This window comes from Trichechus manatus, unplaced genomic scaffold (genome assembly GCF_000243295.1).
Source record: "Trichechus manatus latirostris isolate Lorelei unplaced genomic scaffold, TriManLat1.0 scaffold00030, whole genome shotgun sequence".
Classification (NCBI taxonomy): domain Eukaryota; kingdom Metazoa; phylum Chordata; class Mammalia; order Sirenia; family Trichechidae; genus Trichechus; species Trichechus manatus.
In genome coordinates this window covers 17,830,583-17,847,190 of record NW_004443966.1, presented here as the reverse complement: position 1 = coordinate 17,847,190, position 16,608 = coordinate 17,830,583, and the positions used below count along the sequence as shown (strand labels likewise).

At 52.7% G+C, this 16,608-nt stretch overlaps 1 protein-coding gene across 4 annotated transcripts in view; it reads left to right on the top strand.

Annotated features, from left to right (window-relative positions):
• PKM (pyruvate kinase M1/2) overlaps positions 1–11,486 on the top strand; it is a 28,674-nt gene extending 17,188 nt beyond the window's left edge. For 3 of the 4 annotated variants that reach the window (XM_004374713.2, XM_023729781.1, XM_023729780.1), the window contains 8 exons: positions 649–780; positions 1,257–1,443; positions 2,545–2,815; positions 3,774–3,924; positions 4,124–4,276; positions 7,709–7,875; positions 9,868–10,049; positions 10,737–11,486. In XM_004374713.2, the coding sequence (XP_004374770.1) occupies positions 649–780; positions 1,257–1,443; positions 2,545–2,815; positions 3,774–3,924; positions 4,124–4,276; positions 7,709–7,875; positions 9,868–10,049; positions 10,737–10,843 (1,350 nt within the window). In that variant the 3' untranslated portion in view covers positions 10,844–11,486. Of the gene's footprint in view, positions 1–648; positions 781–1,256; positions 1,444–2,544; positions 2,816–3,773; positions 3,925–4,123; positions 4,277–7,137; positions 7,467–7,708; positions 7,876–9,867; positions 10,050–10,736 lie in introns of those variants that run through there. The other variant, XM_023729782.1, reaches the window with a different exon arrangement.
• The last annotated feature ends 5,122 nt before the right edge of the window (positions 11,487–16,608 follow it).

Sequence of the window (16,608 nt, the reverse complement as noted above, 5' to 3'; positions counted from 1 at the left end):
AAGGAAAGCTCAGAGAAAGTCATATTACCACCTGTCCCTGTTCCACTTCCCTCTCTGCTCTGGCTCTAGAAAGTGATTGTGAAAATTGGGTTTGTATGACCTTACCAGTGAGTTATTTCTCTTGGACTGCTGTTAGCATAAGTAAACAACTGAGTTTGATTTGTAGTTTTAATCAACAGAGGAAAAGCTCTCAGAATTGCCTTATCTACCAAAATCTGACACTGATTGCCAGACCAGTATTATCTAAACACAAAGCTCCTAGATCTTTTATCCCAGTTGTCTGCTTTGTTTGCCCAAAGTATTTGATGAGTCCTAGGGAAAAGAGAACAGCTGAAGGCACATAGCTTCCTTTCTACTCGGATGAGTTTATACCCACCCGTTCAGTGGTTTTGGTGGCAATACTCTGAAGAGTTCCTGAGGTTTTTCCTTAGAGTGAGTCCCTTTAGTGGTAGAAGTAGGTTTAAGCTGAGGAGGTTGAAATAACCACACAGAGGGTGCTCAGTGAATGGATGGTACTGAGGCCAGATGGTGATGTGTGTTTGGTGTCATAGTTACCATGAAGGTCTGGAACATATGTAGGCCTTTCCTAAGTGCTCAACTCTGGCGCAAGGCAACTGGTGTGTGTATGACTTCTTTCCTTTTCCCCAGTACCATGCAGAGACCATCAGGAACGTGCGCACGGCCACGGAAAGCTTTGCTTCTGACCCCATTCACTACCGGCCAGTAGCTGTGGCCCTGGACACTAAAGGACCTGAGATCCGAACTGGGCTCATCAAGGGCGTGAGTATTCTGGGAAGAAGCGCACGGGAGGGGGCAGGCAGCAGTGGGCCTCAGAGTGTCTCCCCCGCCTGGATGCCATGTTCCTCGGAGTCTACGTCTACAAATCAGGGAGAGTTTTATTCATCACTGTAAAAAATACTGATTTGATCTTTGCCAAGAAATGACACAACGAAAGAAACTTTTCTACTCTAAAAGCCTATCTACAGATCTTCTCTAACTTTTGGGAGCAGTTTCTTTGTTTCTTTCTCCCTCCCGTTAAATAGCACAGCGGAGACATTGTAGTTGTTGTCCTCTTTGGGTTACTTCCTCGAAACTACTAAGTTAGGGAATGAGAGCTTTTATTCACGACAAAAAAGCTTTATCTGTATTTTTAACTGCAATTTGAACACTGTTCCCTGGAGGAAAGGACATTTCCATGTTTGCCAGTAGGGCCTGTTCTCTGCAGTGCGCACTCACACTTACTGTCTTGTCTGTAGAGCGGCACCGCTGAGGTGGAGCTGAAGAAGGGAGCCACTCTCAAGATCACTCTGGATAATGCGTACATGGAAAAGTGTGACGAGAATATCCTGTGGCTGGACTACAAGAATATTTGCAAAGTGGTGGAAGTGGGCAGCAAGGTCTATGTGGATGACGGACTTATTTCTCTGCAAGTGAAGGAGAAAGGTGTGTACAAGAGTCAGGGTCTAATTGTCTAAAAACCATCACTCATCTCTAAAACTCAAAGAAAATAGGAAGCTTGGTTGGCTGGCACCAAGATTGGGTCTATATACTTTCAGGAATTCCTCTTAATAAATCGTGATCCTCAAAAACAAACTTCAGTCCAGCTTAATCTCACTCTTCTGGTTCTGGAGAGCATATGCGAGGATTCCTTTTTTGTTCTTCCTCACTGCTTTTTGGCTGCTTCCTTCCTCCTTACCTTAATGTAATATGGACAGGACTCCAGTGTGCCTGGGAATGATAATTAATATTTAAGTGCCAGGCACTATTCTAAGCATGTTACAGGATAATTCATTTAAATTTTAAAACAGTTATGAGTGTTATTATCCCTGTTTGTACCTAAGGAAACTGAGGCACAAAGTGGTTAATTGACTTGCCCAAGATTACACAGTTGGGATTTGAACTCCAGAGCCCATGATGTGCTACTTCTCAGTTCCCTGTACAGGTAGCTTGCTTCCTGGTTCTTAGCTTCCAGATTAGCAGAAGTGCTCTATTTTCGTGTTGTTGTTAGGTGCCATCGAGTCAGTTCCGACTCATAGCCACCCCATGTACAACAGAATGAGACACTGCCCGGTCCTGTGCCATGCTCACAATCATTGTTATGTTTGAGCCCATTGTTACAGCCACTGTGTCAATCCATCTCGTTGAGGGTCTTCCTCTTTTTCACTGAACCTGTACTTTTACCAAGCATGATGTCCTTCTCCGGGGACTGATCACTCCTGATGACATGTCCAAAGTATGTAAGACGTAATCTTGCCATCCTTCTAAGGAGCATTCTGGTTGTACTTCTTCCGAGACAGATATGTTCGTTTTTTTGGCAGTCCATGGTATATTCAATATTCTTCGCCAACACCGCAATTCAAAGGCATCAGTTCTTCTTCGGTCTTCCTTATTCGTTGTCCAGCTTTTCGCATACATATGACGTGACTGAAAATACCGTGGCTTGGGTCAGGCACACCTTAGTCTTCAAGGTGACGTCTTTGCTTTTCAACACTTCAGAGAGATCTTTAAAGAAGTCTGTTTTCCTCCCTACTCTGTTTTGCACAGGTGCTGACTTCCTGGTGACAGTGGTGGAAAATGGTGGCTTCTTGGGCAGCAAGAAGGGTGTGAACCTCCCTGGGGCTGCTGTGGACCTGCCTGCGGTGTCAGAAAAGGACATCCAGGATCTGAAGTTTGGGGTACAACAGGACGTGGATATGGTGTTTGCATCTTTTATTCGCAAGGCAGCTGATGTCCATGAAGTCAGGAAGGTCCTGGGAGAGAAAGGCAAGAACATCAAGATAATCAGCAAAATCGAGAATCACGAGGGAGTTAGAAGGTGAGTCACCCCTGCCCTGGCCCAGAAGGGGCTCTCGTTTCTCTCACTTGAGAGCCCCGTGGAATCTTGTGCCTTCCTTGCCTTCACTTGGAAAGCAGCAGCAGTTGACGTGATGATAGGATTGGGTCTGGGTGGTCCATTCAGGTTCCCAGAGGAAAGCATGCAGTTCATCTCCAGCTCAGCTTAACCACCTCCTAACCGTTCATAAGGTGGGGCGAAATAACTATGGCCAGCTTGGTGACATCTGTTCCTCTTTGGCCTCCTACTAGAAACACAGTTAGGCACTGCTAAAAGGTCAGACCTGCTCTTGTGGGTTAAGAGTGTGCTTAGGGAGAATGGGAGGAGCAGCACCATGGCCCGCTGTTGTGACCTTTCTAATTTTCGGTGTAGATATCTTTTGTATCAGGCAATTTGTGGGTCTCCCCTCTGTCATCCTGATAAGCCATGAGTGCTTTCTGACTTTAGCCCCAGTCCAAACAAAGTCACAAGTCCTCCTGTCCTCAGCAAGTTGGAGGGGGTCACCTCAAGGGGCAGCCCTCACGTGTCCTTGGCTAGGTGAGGCCATGAACCCTGGGGTCAGGGAGCAAGCAGCAGGCCTTGGGTTCCCTTTCTGCCTTGGATGTGCTGATTGGGAAGTAGACATGGTAGAGAAACACCGTCAGAGGGCCTCGTAAGATATAGACCAAGAGGGAATGGGACGTCTTCCCATTCCGTTCCTCCCCCAGTGAAGTGTGAGTACTGGGGTGCTGAAGAAACCCGGCAGGCAGGACTTGTTGGCTCACTTTGTCCAAAAGGACTAAGGTAGCTGGTGTGCCGCCACCACCTCCATGTACCCATGATGACTGCCGTGGATGTCTGTCCTGGTGTGAGGGCATCTAAGTCAAGAATCCCAGCAAAGCTTCCTCTCTGTCACCATGGCCCTTGTTCAATATAACCTCTCCCCTACATTCTCCGTCAGGTTTGATGAGATCCTGGAGGCCAGCGATGGGATCATGGTGGCCCGTGGCGATCTGGGCATTGAGATTCCTGCAGAGAAAGTCTTCCTTGCTCAGAAGATGATGATTGGGCGGTGCAACCGAGCTGGGAAACCTGTCATCTGTGCCACACAGGCATGTGCACCTCCCCTCACTCACATGCTTGGAGGCTATTTGGTGTCTTCTCACAGACCCTGGCCCACATCACATACCCGTGCGCATGCACACACACCCTCCCCTGCTCCCACACACCTACACAAAGCCATACACACTCTCCAGGGGATCTCTGAAGACAGCCCAGGCCGGGTCTCACGAATGCTCTGTCCCCTCCCAGATGCTGGAGAGCATGATCAAGAAGCCTCGCCCCACCCGGGCTGAGGGCAGTGACGTGGCCAATGCAGTCCTGGACGGAGCTGACTGCATCATGTTGTCTGGAGAAACAGCCAAAGGGGACTACCCGCTGGAGGCTGTGCGCATGCAGCACCTGGTAAGTTCACAGGGCCACCCCATCTCGGGGCTTCGGGCTGGGGTGGGGTGGAGGCGGGGGCTGGCACAGAGGCACACCTAGACTTCTGTCCTCTTAGCAGCAGTCTCTCATTATCCTCGAAGTCACAGTAACAGGAGTGAAGGGGTGTGTGCCGGAGGGGTGGGAGACCAGTAGGCAACTCTTGTTCTCTTCTGCCTTGCCTGCCCACACCCCTTCTCCTATTTTTTTCTGCTCTGGAGGCTTCCCTCCCTCATTGGACATAGCACAGTGTTGCTAGGAGCTTAACTTTCAGTCTGGCGGCAAGGTTGTCGCTTGTTCTTTGGCTTAAGTCCGGGGATACCTGTGCAGTCAGAGAAGGCCTTGTACCTCTTCCCCTCTGGGTAGTCCAGAGGCCAAATGCCTCTGCTCTGTTTTGAAAAAAGCCAAGGGCTCCCACTCCCAGACATTCTCTTAATTTGGCTTCCCATTTGATTCCCCACCTATCCCACAGACAGGTGCTCCCCCACAGCTGCCTCTGGGGGCCCGCACTGGAGGCTGTTGCCTGTGCTGAGCTGCTGACTGTCAGCTGGCCTTGCATGGCGCCTCTAGCAGGGCCTGCTTTGCTGTGGCATTGGGATGCAGCTGCTACACTCACCTGAGACCAAAAAGTAGGGTTTAAGTGATTTGACAGCAAGTCCACAAGTAGAGAGTGGTGGAAAGGAGGTTGATCCTGGCTGGCCCTGGCGTGGGAACACCTGGAGAAGTCCTGGGTAGCAGCTTTCTCCCCCACGGTATGTCCCGCTGCCTGGTTACTCGCGCCTGGTAAGATGAGGGCTGTCAATCAGCGTTCTGACCACGGGATAGGGTATAGCTCAGAGAACTTGCCTTTTATCCTGCGAGGGTTTTTCTTTAACCTTCCTCTTCCTTTCCAGCCAACAGAGGACTCCGTGCCCTTTGTGTGTTTCCCCCAAGCCCCCCTCAAATTTAAAGCGCCCAAAAAAACTATAGACTAGGCATCTTCCTTTCCTCCTTCACGTTCTGTGTGTCCAATTATTGGGCTTAAACAGCTTCCAGAGAAGTGATATCATTTAATTAAACTGAATTCATGCTTGACTAACGATGCCTTCTGGGCTATCCTTGGCACCCTTGGTGGATTTTCCCACATTGAAATCAGTGGAGACGAACGCCTTCCCCCAGTCCTGGTTGATAAGTTACAGTGTGCAATTTGGTTGCCGTTCGGATGCTCAGGTGCTCTTGGCTCATGCTCCTGACTGCCCCCGTGGTGAGAAAGTGCTTTCTCTGTCCCAGTGGACCTTGAGCAAGTCACCTGTAGAATGGCTGCCTTGATGGGTCTCTCTGCAGGCCCTTTCTCTCCAGCTGCCTTGCCGAGTTATGTGGCCTCATGGCTTTGGAGGTGGGCAGTTGGCTGACCTTGACTTGCTTGACTGAACCGTGGACCATTAAGCCAGGTAGACTTTATATATCATTTGCTAAGTCACTTAACTGCTCTTTGCCTCCCCTGTAAAATGGATTATATCAGAACCTGTAGTGGGGTAAGAGACTTAAGATTCAGGGCTCTAGGTCCTGAGTTGCATGTCCTTTCTCCCATACCTCGGTGTTTCCTATGGACGGACAGACACCCTAGACAGAACTTCAGGCTTGGATTGCATGGCACTGCTCGGAAGATGGAGTTGTGGGGTCGGGGCCAGGCTGCAGCTGCCTCTCTAGGCGGCACAGCCTTTCCCTTCCGTGTCACCAGTTAATGCTGGCCAGAGCTTCTCTTAACTGTTCACTGCTTTCTCCTGCATCTAAATGTGATGCAGTTAATGGCCCGTAACTAAAGGCTAGGCAGTACCAGGTATGGTTGTCTTTCCTGTGTATTTTTATGTCCCCTGTCCTTGGGCTGCACGCATTTCATTCTTCTTGCAGACAGAAAACCTTTAACCTAACAAATCCTGACACACATCTGCTTGTACTGTCAAATAAATGAGATGATATTGCTGATTCTTCCCTCACCTGTCTTCTTTGAGGTTCTGGAAATTGCACTGTAATCCTCTAGAGCTTAAATTTGCTTTCTAATTCTTGGTGTTATCTGAGCAGGTAGATTGTAAATAACGCAATGGCTTTCTCATGCTTAAGAGAGTCCTCACACTGTTTAATCATTAGACTTGAATCAAATGTCTCATTAAACTAATCCGTATGCTTCCACAGGCATCTGCCTCTTCACATGGCTGTTCAATGTGCCCCTCACAAGTTAGCCCAAGTTCTCCAGCCTCCTGTTAAGAGCGCAGTTAAGCCGTGTGGCTTTGGCTTTGTCTAACCCCAGATTTCCGGGGCTGCTGAGTTGGTTTCCATGGCAGGCCATTAGAAAGGCTTGTCAGCATCCCTGTCTGAAGCCAAGCAAGCGCTCCTTGTGTGCATGGAAGCCAGGCAGGAAGCCCTGCGGTAACCAGCCAGCCATGTGAGGAGGGAGGGCCTGTTCCTTCCTGTAAGCTGTCTTAAGAGGCAGCGTGGACAAGCCCTCTGCCGGGGAGTGGTGTGGGCCCCGCCTGGGCATGTCTCCATGCCACAGTGCCAGATCCTTCCGCCCCACATCTCCCTCCACTCCCACCCCTCAGAAAAATGCTTCCAGAATGGAGCTTCTCCAATCAAGAACCAGTTTTCCCTGTATTGGAGGGCTTAAAATTCTCCACACCGCCCTGCGCAGTCCGGCTTTTACCACCCTGCCTCTTTGCATCTATGCGAAGGACAAATTTAGCCAATTAACTTAAGATTACCTTCCTCTCTGATTAATTCCCCATTCTGTCTTTCCATGTGTTGTCTCTCGTGTTTTTCCTCCTTCCTCCCTCTTCCTTGCCCTCCCGCCTTCCCAAACCTTACAGATAGCTCGTGAGGCTGAGGCAGCCATGTTCCACCGCAAGCTGTTTGAAGAACTTGTGCGAGCTTCAAGTCACTCCACAGACCTCATGGAAGCCATGGCCATGGGCAGCGTGGAGGCTTCTTATAAGTGTTTAGCGGCAGCTTTGATAGTTCTGACGGAGTCTGGCAGGTAGGGCCCTGAGGGCAGGTAACACCGTGTAGGATAATCGGATAACCGGCCTCTTACTCCGGCTGCTGGAGGAGAAGACAGCCAGGATCGAGCCCTGTGCTTGGGGCCTTGGCTCAGAGCCTTTTTCCTCACCTGCAGGAAGACAGCCAGGGATGTCACGACAGGGCAGGACCAGAGGGTCCTTTGGTGTGATAGGCACAGTGGGTGTCACAGGCACCTGGTGAAGGACGGGTCCCTGTGAGTCTTGTTCTTGCTCGGGGATTGGCAGCCTCTTGACCTCTGGACCAAAGGCTCTGTCTCTCACTAGCTGCCTGTGTGCCTCGTCCCCTCCCTCCCTTTTTCTCACAAAGCTCTGACAAAGTGCTGTCCCCCTCTCGTCCCTCTGGACGGTGTTGCTCCCCTAGATTGCCCGTGAGGCAGAGGCTGCCATCTACCACTTGCAATTGTTTGAGGAGCTCCGCCGCCTGGCGCCCATTACCAGCGACCCCACAGAAGCCGCCGCCGTGGGCGCCGTGGAGGCCTCGTTCAAGTGCTGCAGTGGGGCCATAATCGTCCTCACCAAGTCTGGCAGGTAGGAGGCGGTGGCAGCTCCCCTGGGGGTGCCTGCTCAGTGGCCCCTTTCCTTGGGGGCCGCAGAAGCAGTGCATCGAACATTGCTCAGATGTGCTGAGCCCAAGGTAAGAGTCCTCTGCCTGCCACCTGGAGCCTGCAGGGTAGCGGCTCCCTGACCCGGAAGGACTCAAGGCAGCAACCACAAGGCGTGGTTGGACTGTTTGGATCCAAAGCCAGTTTACACCTTCACAGTGAACTAGAGACTCATTGCATGACAACTGATAGGCCGATGGCAGATGATCTTTTGATATGTAAGAGGTGGTCCTCTAAAAAGGAGCCCTGGTGGTACAGTGGTCAGGACGATCCACTGCTAACCAGAAGGGCGGCGATTAGAAACCACCAGCCACTCCGTGGGAGAAAGACCTGGCGCTCTGCTTCCACAGAGATTTACAGCCTTGGAAACCCATGGGGTCGCTGTGTGTCAGAATCGACTCGACGGCAGTGGGTTTGGTTCTCTAAAATAGTAGAAGGCAACCGATTTTGACATCTCCCAGTTACGTTGTGCTCTTTAAACAGTACGATGTGCTCTTGGAAGATTAATGCTGTTCACTTGACTTGCTGTGTCCCCCATTATGGTCTACCAATCCCTGTCTGTCTTTGAGTCCCAAAGACAAGTAGGCTGCAGCCCAGGAAAGGTCACTGGTTGTCTTGCTGGCACTTTTGGGACTGCCCCGCCTGTGCCTGGCTCAGCGCCTGGCCTGAGACTTGGGACCCCTGCCTAGCCTGGAACAGAGTTAGTCTTTCACTCCCTCGATCAGGGAGTGTGCACCGGAATCCTGCCTGCAGGGTGGCTAGAGTTTCCTGGAAGAGGAGGGTAGAGAGGAGGATGGGCGGTCACTGTGCTGAGGAGCAGCAGCCGGGCTGTCAGCAGATTTCTCTTAACAGAAGGGCTCAGCCTCCCACTCTCAGATAAACCATTCTAACCGTTAGGGCTGACCTTTGTTAAAAGGTCCAACCTTTGCTATTTGGCTATTTTTAGCTCCAGTCTTCTAGGATTTCACTCTCAGCAGGTCCTGACTTCAGCAGCTGCTTCCCTCTAAAGACCTTGTACGAAGGCCAGGCCTTAAGCAAGGCAGTCTTCGCTGTGACCCAGCTTAAGGTCCCCGACACCTGTTGAGTGTCGTCACAGCCTGCCTTCTAGGGCCCAGTTCCCAACTCCTAAGAGAGGCCAGGGGCGCACGTCTGCAGTGATCACTGTACAGTGTCCAAGGAAGCACCTGGCATATGGAGTCTCAAAGGGGCCCCCTGCCTTCCAGAGGAGCCCCAGTGGGCCAGAGCAGCTCCCACACTCACCTCCACCTCCTGTTCTTGCCTCCTGGGTAGAACCCAGACTTCTAAAGTCTCATTTGATACCCAGGTTTGGCTCTGGAGCTCTAGAGCTTAGTTGCTGGGTCTGTTTGAAGGATTTGGGGGCAGTGTTGGGTGGGGAGAGGGCACAGAGAAGGTGTACACTGTTGATTCCCAGGAGGCTGCTCAGCCCTACTCCTGTTCCTTGCAGATGTCAAGAGTCAGGTGCTATTCACATGCTGCTTGGCTTCTAGCTGTTGGCTGGCAGCAAGAGGCGTGGGTGGTGGTGATGTGGGACCAGGGCAGTCTTTCTGTGCCAGAATGGAAACGTTTAGGGGGAGGGGCTCGGCCCACCATGGGCCATGTGGGCTAAGTGGGTGAGACTGAACAGGCAGGGTCAGGATGATCCTGGGGCCATGGCCTATTGGAAGGGGTGGAGGACAAGTGAGTAGCTTAACCGCGACGGCGAGTTAAATGCTGTGGAAGATACAGGATGAGAGGCGGTCCTAGGAAGCCCAGGTAGCAGATGTGCAAGTGGCCAGAGCCTTCAGGCCAGCCCGATAGAGGGTGGGATATTGCTAAAGCAAAGCTGTTAGGCCCTGAGGTGCTTCCTGGGAGGCTCCTGGGACATTGTTTAATGGTCTTTCCCTGTCCCCCATCCCAGGTCTGCTCACCAGGTGGCCAGGTACCGCCCCCGCGCCCCCATCATTGCTGTGACCCGGAACCACCAGACAGCTCGTCAGGCCCACCTGTACCGCGGCATCTTCCCCGTGCTGTGTAAGGACCCGGTCCAGGAGGCCTGGGCTGAGGATGTGGACCTCCGGGTGAACCTGGGCATGAATGTTGGTATGTGCCTGGGAGCAAGGGCTGGAACTTGGAGGGGCGTGGCTGCTTGGATGCTGGACTCACTGGGACCCTGGAAGTTTTAGGAGTGGAGGAGGGAATATGCAGACCTTGGGAGCAAGAGCCCCAAGTGGCCACACCTCACCCTCACTGGGAATGGTTCCTCTGAATTCTCCCTCCCATTTCCTGAAGTCCTGGGAAGAGGGGCCTTTGAGTTGCTGGGCTAAGCAGCTCGGTCCCTCTCCTCTCTGGGGTCCAAAGCAAGAGATCCTGAACTCTTCTTTGGCATCTGCTCGTTGCTGAGGTTGCTTATAAAATCGGCCAGGGCTCTTGCAGTATGGGGTGGCACACACACAGACTATAGGCTGATGTGGCCTTTGTCCCTGTATAAGCGCAGGATGTCACAAGATGAGAGGGAGCAGTTCGCGCTGACCTTGGGCAAGACTGTCCACCCCCTAGAGTATAAATGAAAGATGTCAAAAGTCCTTGCCCGCTCTGCCAGCTGCGTGGTAGGGAAATCCCTGGGCCAGCCTCATCCCCTTTGCCTGGGCTGTGAGGCTGGCGCCACCTTGTGGTTTGAGGAAGTAATGGTCAGCCAGCGATGTCTACCCTTTGGGGCGCAATTGCCCAGATGATGCTGTACCTGCCTGTCTTGATTTATACTCACTAGCCTCTCTTCTCTTCCTCTAGGCAAAGCCCGGGGCTTCTTTAAGACTGGAGATGTGGTCATCGTGCTGACCGGATGGCGCCCTGGCTCTGGCTTCACCAACACCATGCGTGTGGTGCCTGTGCCGTGATGGGCCCTGGAGCCCCTCCTCCAAGCCCTGTCCCGTCCCCTCCCCTCCACCCCTCCATTAGGCCAGCGACGCTTGTAGTGCTCGTTCAGGGGCTGTAGTGCAGCACTGGTGGGCTGCGACACCAGGAAAGAAGGATGAAAGTCTCTGGAGACACATGACTGCTTTAAGACCCTGCTCAGGTGGGGTGGCCCAGAGACTGGCTGCCCATCATGTGGCTCCACCCAAGCAAGGGAAGAGTGAGGGGTGCAGGACTGGAGGCCCCGAGCATATTTAATGCAAGAGGTCACCACCTCCCTCTCCTTTGTGTACTTCATTCAGTTCCCGTAGAAAATGGATGTCCGGAGAACGCTCAGCCCGGGCCTGGGGCCTGGAGACAGCAAGAGCAGGGGCTTAGGGCGGGGGGCAGTGGCTCCAGTGGAAGCAGACTGGCCCTGGCCCTTACCTGCTTCCCCGGCCACTCAGCCTCTCCCACTCCCACCTTGTTGTCTGTGCATTGGGCACTTGTGTTTCCTGCACTCCCCTTAGCTGTCGCTGCAGACAAACACTCCACCCTCCACCTTCCATTTTCCCCACTACTGCAGCCACCTCCAGGCCTGTTGCTATAGAGCCTACCTGTATGTCAATAAACAACAGCTGAAGCACCTGTTTCCTCTCTTCTACTGGGGAGGTTAAACCCTGCCCTCTGAGCAGGACCGAAACAGCAAGACCCTTGGGCCTGGTGGTGGGTGCTACAGCGTTGGTCAGGCTGCCTGCCATCTCTAGGGTGTGGGATGCTGGGAAAGCAACAGCTGACTCTCTTCAGAGGTATAGATTCCCCCTTCAGTCCCCAGGGAGGTGGGGTGCCTGTGTCTGAAAGCTCTGCAGGTGGGGACATTGTAATGGCTTATGTGGACAGAAGATGGGTGGAAGGCAGGGCAGTGGGCCCTTGTGCCCTAGCCCTGCCCCTCCTTAGGTCTCCCTGCATCAGAGGACTTGGAACTGGAGGGACACAGTCAGGATTCTGCTTCCAGAAGTGGACCTAGGTTCCCCTTGGGGCCATCCCATTTGCTGATGCCATCCCCTCATGATGCAGCAGGGTCAACGTGGTGGGAGAGGGTTGGGTGTAGAACCATATCTGGCCTGTGCCATCCCCTCTGCAGACCACGGGACCAAGCGCTACCTGGTGGGGGTAGGAGGCAAGTTGGGGAATAAAACCTTGGGTCTCATTCTCAAGGCCCAATTGGGTCCAGTTCCTTGTTAAACCCCGCCAATCACTGAGCTCCTTTCTGACGTTTGCCCACTCGTGAGCTCTGGCACTCTGGTCCCTCTGTAAAGGCCTCCAAAAGACTTTTGTCTTGGAGAGACACTGAGAAGTTTCCAGTTGTGGGCGAAGTGCTCTGAGGGCATTCTGGCGCCCAGCCTCAGTTACGGGCTTTCCAACTGCTGTTCAAAATCCCCTTTGGTGTTCTCTTCGAGGGTCAGGGGAAAAGGGGAAGACCGTTCCATGGGATGCCTTGACACAGTGGCTGCAATGATGGGCTCAAGCATAGCAACTTTTGTGAGGATACCGCAAGACCCCCAGTGTTCTGTTGGACAGGGTCGCCATGAGTCTGAACCGATTTGACGCACCTACCGACAACAGCAACAACTCAGCACCTCACTTCTCCGGGGTGAAGAGAAATTGAAACCTACCCTATGTTGGGAGGGGCTGGCGGAGGGCGGGAATGGGTTACCGCAGAGGGGACCGAGCTTCAAGACCTGGAGGAAGGTAGAGGAAGAGTGCAGGGGAACATGTGAGGCGGTGCAGACCCAGGTCCTGGCCGCCGGGGGTTTCCAGTCAGAGGCACCGAGGGGTGGGATCTGGATAGTCTGGAGTGGGAGGAACGGCTAGCGGGCCGGGCATGTCCCGCGCGAGCAGCCAATGGGCGGGCGGAGGCGGGCGCTCGCGCGTGGGCCGGCGGGGTCGCCGGACGCTCGGTGGGGCCGCGCGGGCCGGGAGCTCAGGAGGTGCCGCGATGACCATACTGAGCCGGAGCAGGCTGCGGAGGCGGACAGGTAAGGGGGCTCCGGCCTGAGGGCCCGGCTGTGCCCGCGAGGCGGCGCAAGCGGCCGCTACCGGGCGGGGCCGGGCTGTGCCGCCACTGCACCTCGGCGTCCGTGCCCGCCGGGCAGGCACTTCCCCGCCGCCGGAATGCGGGCCCCGGGCCAGGGGTGCGCTGCGCGGCCTGGGTGCCCGGGCCCTCGAGGGGCCGGTTGTCCAGGCTGAGCCCGTGGCTCCGTGCGAGGGGCCCGCACCTGGGGGCAGAGGGACGTTCCGGGCGGCATCGGGGCAGTGGAGGGCACGCTCCTTGGGACGACTCCTATGGTCCGCCCCTGCCATCGCTGTTCATTCATTCATGTATTCATTCATTCATTCATTCCCCAACCAGATCTACCCCAAGTCCTGACCCCCGCTCCCCAAAGGTTAGCGCTTCCTTGCCGCCCTGGGAGGGGTCAGCCCCTTTCTTCACCGCCGGGTCTGCACTTGTAGCGGGCCGCCGCTGCCTGGGAGGCGACGCGGAGCTGTCCCAGCACGACTCAGCCCCACCCCGCGCCAGGCCGGTCCCTGTCGGGCGGGCTGAGGCCGGTCCTCCAGCCTCGAAATCTGGTCCAAAGTCTCCCTGGGAGGAAGGAAGGCTCTTGCAGCTGGGGAAGGGGCAAGGAGGCAGGGCAGGCGGGAGGTGGCGTTGCAGGCAACATCAAGAATTGCGGCCTCTGCCCTTTGAGAGCTTGGGGCCCTGGCGGTGGGATTATTTGGGGGAAAACATAGCCCATGCATAAGGGAGCATGGCTGCTGCCCATGCCCAGATCCCCAGGTCCACAGTCTGAGCTCTGGAGGGCAGCCGGGCAGCCCTGGCCAGGTAGCACTGGGGCAGGTAGGGTGAAAGTGTGAGCGCTGTGCCCATATCGGCCCTGGATGTGGGGCTGGTGGGAGGCTTAGGGGGCTCCCTCTGCCGTGTCCTCAAAGGGACCGGTGGGGCTCTAAGCAGCTGTCACTTGCCCTTCTTTGCTTTGCTTGCCCCTTCCCTCACCACCTCATGATTGCTCAAGGGTCCCTGAACTTGCAGGGTCGGGCTCCTAGGGAATGAGAGGGTGCCCTGAGAACCTGGGCTGCCTTTGCCTCAAGCACAGCTCCAGCTGGCTCTGAAGCCTGCCTCCCTTCAGAGCAAAGATTTATGGGGCTGGGGGGAGAGAATGGATTAGAGGGTATCCCACTCATCCTGCAGTGGGGGCCAGGCTGGCCAAAGGAGGGCTCTGATGAACTGTCGCTCCACAGTCCTCTGATACAGCCCATGCTGGCAGACACTAAGGTTTGAGGTTACAGCTTGACAGGCCAGTTAAAGCAGTGGCACTGAGGCAGCCTCAGCGGGCCTCTCTGGGGGCAAATGGTCAGGCTGAGAGGGCAAAACTGACAGAGGCTGCCACTGAGCTTCCGTGGGAGTTTCTGCTGGGGCCAAATTGAAGTTCTCCTTCCCGACTTCCCCTGGGTGGAAATTTCTAAATAGCCCAGAGAACAGCTTGGGGCCACCCCTCCATTATTCATGCCTTAATGCTGCTTGCTGGTTGCCTTCGAATTTCTGAGCTTAGGTGAGTCCTCAACGGCTAGAGGCAAACCAGAGAGACCCGTGAGCTAACTCTCCTGCTAGGATGCGCCCAGGACCCTCTGAGGTTGAGGTCTGCAAGACAGACTTATGGCAGCCAGCCTCCCTGAAGCTCTTCCATGAGCTGCTGAGCTCGTAGCTCCTTCTCGGGTGGCTCCACCCAGTCCTTAAGCCGTTTCATCGGCCCTTAAAATGCCACCTAACACATTTATCAGCTCAGCCTGAAGAGCCTCCCTTTGGGAATCAGAAGTGAGTTCTGGGCCTCACGCTGCTATTTTGCTGTGGCCTGGAGTAAGTCACTTTCCCTCCCTGTGCCTGCTTTGCCATCGTAAGATAAGGAGATCAGCCTGTAGGCTCCCTAAAAAGGCCTCCTCAAGGCCGTTGTTCAGTGATTTTGCTAACTAGTGTGTTTCCCCCCTGATTTCTGAAGGTGTTTAAATTTTTTTCCCATAATTTCTCCTTTGCTCTAACTACCCGTGGAAAGCAAATGGCATTAAGACCGGTGCAGCATTTCGTGCCCAGTGTTTAAGGCTGAATGCCAGGAAATAATTTGCTTTTCTCCTTTCCTGAGATGTGAACGTATTTCCCTGAGATTCTGCAGCCGTCTCTGATACTAAGTGTAAGTTTGGCATGAAGTCAGCCTTGGGCGCTGTGCTGCTATTCACCTGGGCTGTAGGGCATCAGTGTCACCACCTGTTATCAGCAACCTTTGAAGCTTTGATTAATTCCCTAGCTGTTTACTTATGTAGGAAAGAGAGGAGGGTGGCAGGGCAGAAACCCCTGAAATGAAGCTTCCTGTGGAATTAAGAAGTGACAGCCTACTCCAGGTATCCCTTCCTGCTGCAGCACGGATTCCAAAAGGAAGACATTATTCCCAAGAATATCCACCTCTACAGGACAAAGTGTTTCCTCTCTCCTCTTCCCCACCACAACTATACATTTACATTAGTTTAGAAATGCTTGGTCATATTTTAGGGCTAACGAGCCCTGGTGGGGCAATGGTTAAACACTCAGCTGCTAACCAGAAGGTCAGCAGTTCAAACCCACCAGCAGCTCCAAGGGAAAAAAGACCTGGTGATCTGCTCCTGTAAAGATTAAACCCTGAGGCAGTTCTACTCTGTCCTTTACGGTCGCTATGAGTTGGAATCCACTCGATGGCACATAACAGCAACAGCAATTTAGGACTAAGGAGCCCTGGTGGTGCAATGGTTAAGTGCTCAGCTAGCCGAAAGATTGGTGGTTCAAATCTACCCAGCTGCTCTGCAGGAGAAAGACATGGCTATCTGCTTCTGTAAAGATTACAGCCAAGAAAACCCTGTGGGGCAGTTCTACTCTGTCACATGGGGTCAATATGAGTCAGAATTGACTCTATGGCATCCAACAACAAGATTTAGGACTGAAGTGTGTTTTAATAACCCATGGTTGAACCAATCTTTAAGTCCTTATCCTAAATTACCTGCCCTCAGGTGATGTTTAAAACCCACTAGAAAAATTATATTGCTATTATTTTTTTAATGGACGTTAGTTTGGGGTTGGTATGGGTTATTTTTTTTTAACCTGAAATAAAAAGCACAGAAAGAATTAGTTTAAGTCAAGCATGAATTGCTTTTCCTCCTAAAGTATTGATATCAAACATCAATGCTAATTGTCAAAATCCTACTGGTATTTCATTTCGTTTGAGTGCCCTTTTTCACTGAAGTAAGGTCAAGGCAGCAGTGTGGGTGGGAAGCCTGAGCAAACAACTGTGAGTGATTAAAATAATCTTTTTTCTCTCTCTCCTCTGTAGAAAAAAATTTTTTTTTGTTCTAATATGTGTTAGCATTAACCAAGCTGCTCAAAACTTGCCAATGATCGCTCGGCCACAGAAAATGCTATTTTAAAATCACTTGTAGAAAAAAAAAAAAACTTCTGAATTTTGAGGGATGATTCAGAAATTTTATTTTAAAATAACCCAGCAGCAGTAGCTCAGAATTGACACTCATACACGACTTATTTTTATCACCAAACAAGTTGAAAAAACGTTTATATTTTTAATTTTTATATCTTTTTATTATGGAAAATTTCAAACACATGCAAAAGGAGAGAGAATAGTATAATAGGCATGTGTCCATCACTTGCCTTTAATGATCACCGTGGGCCAAGCCT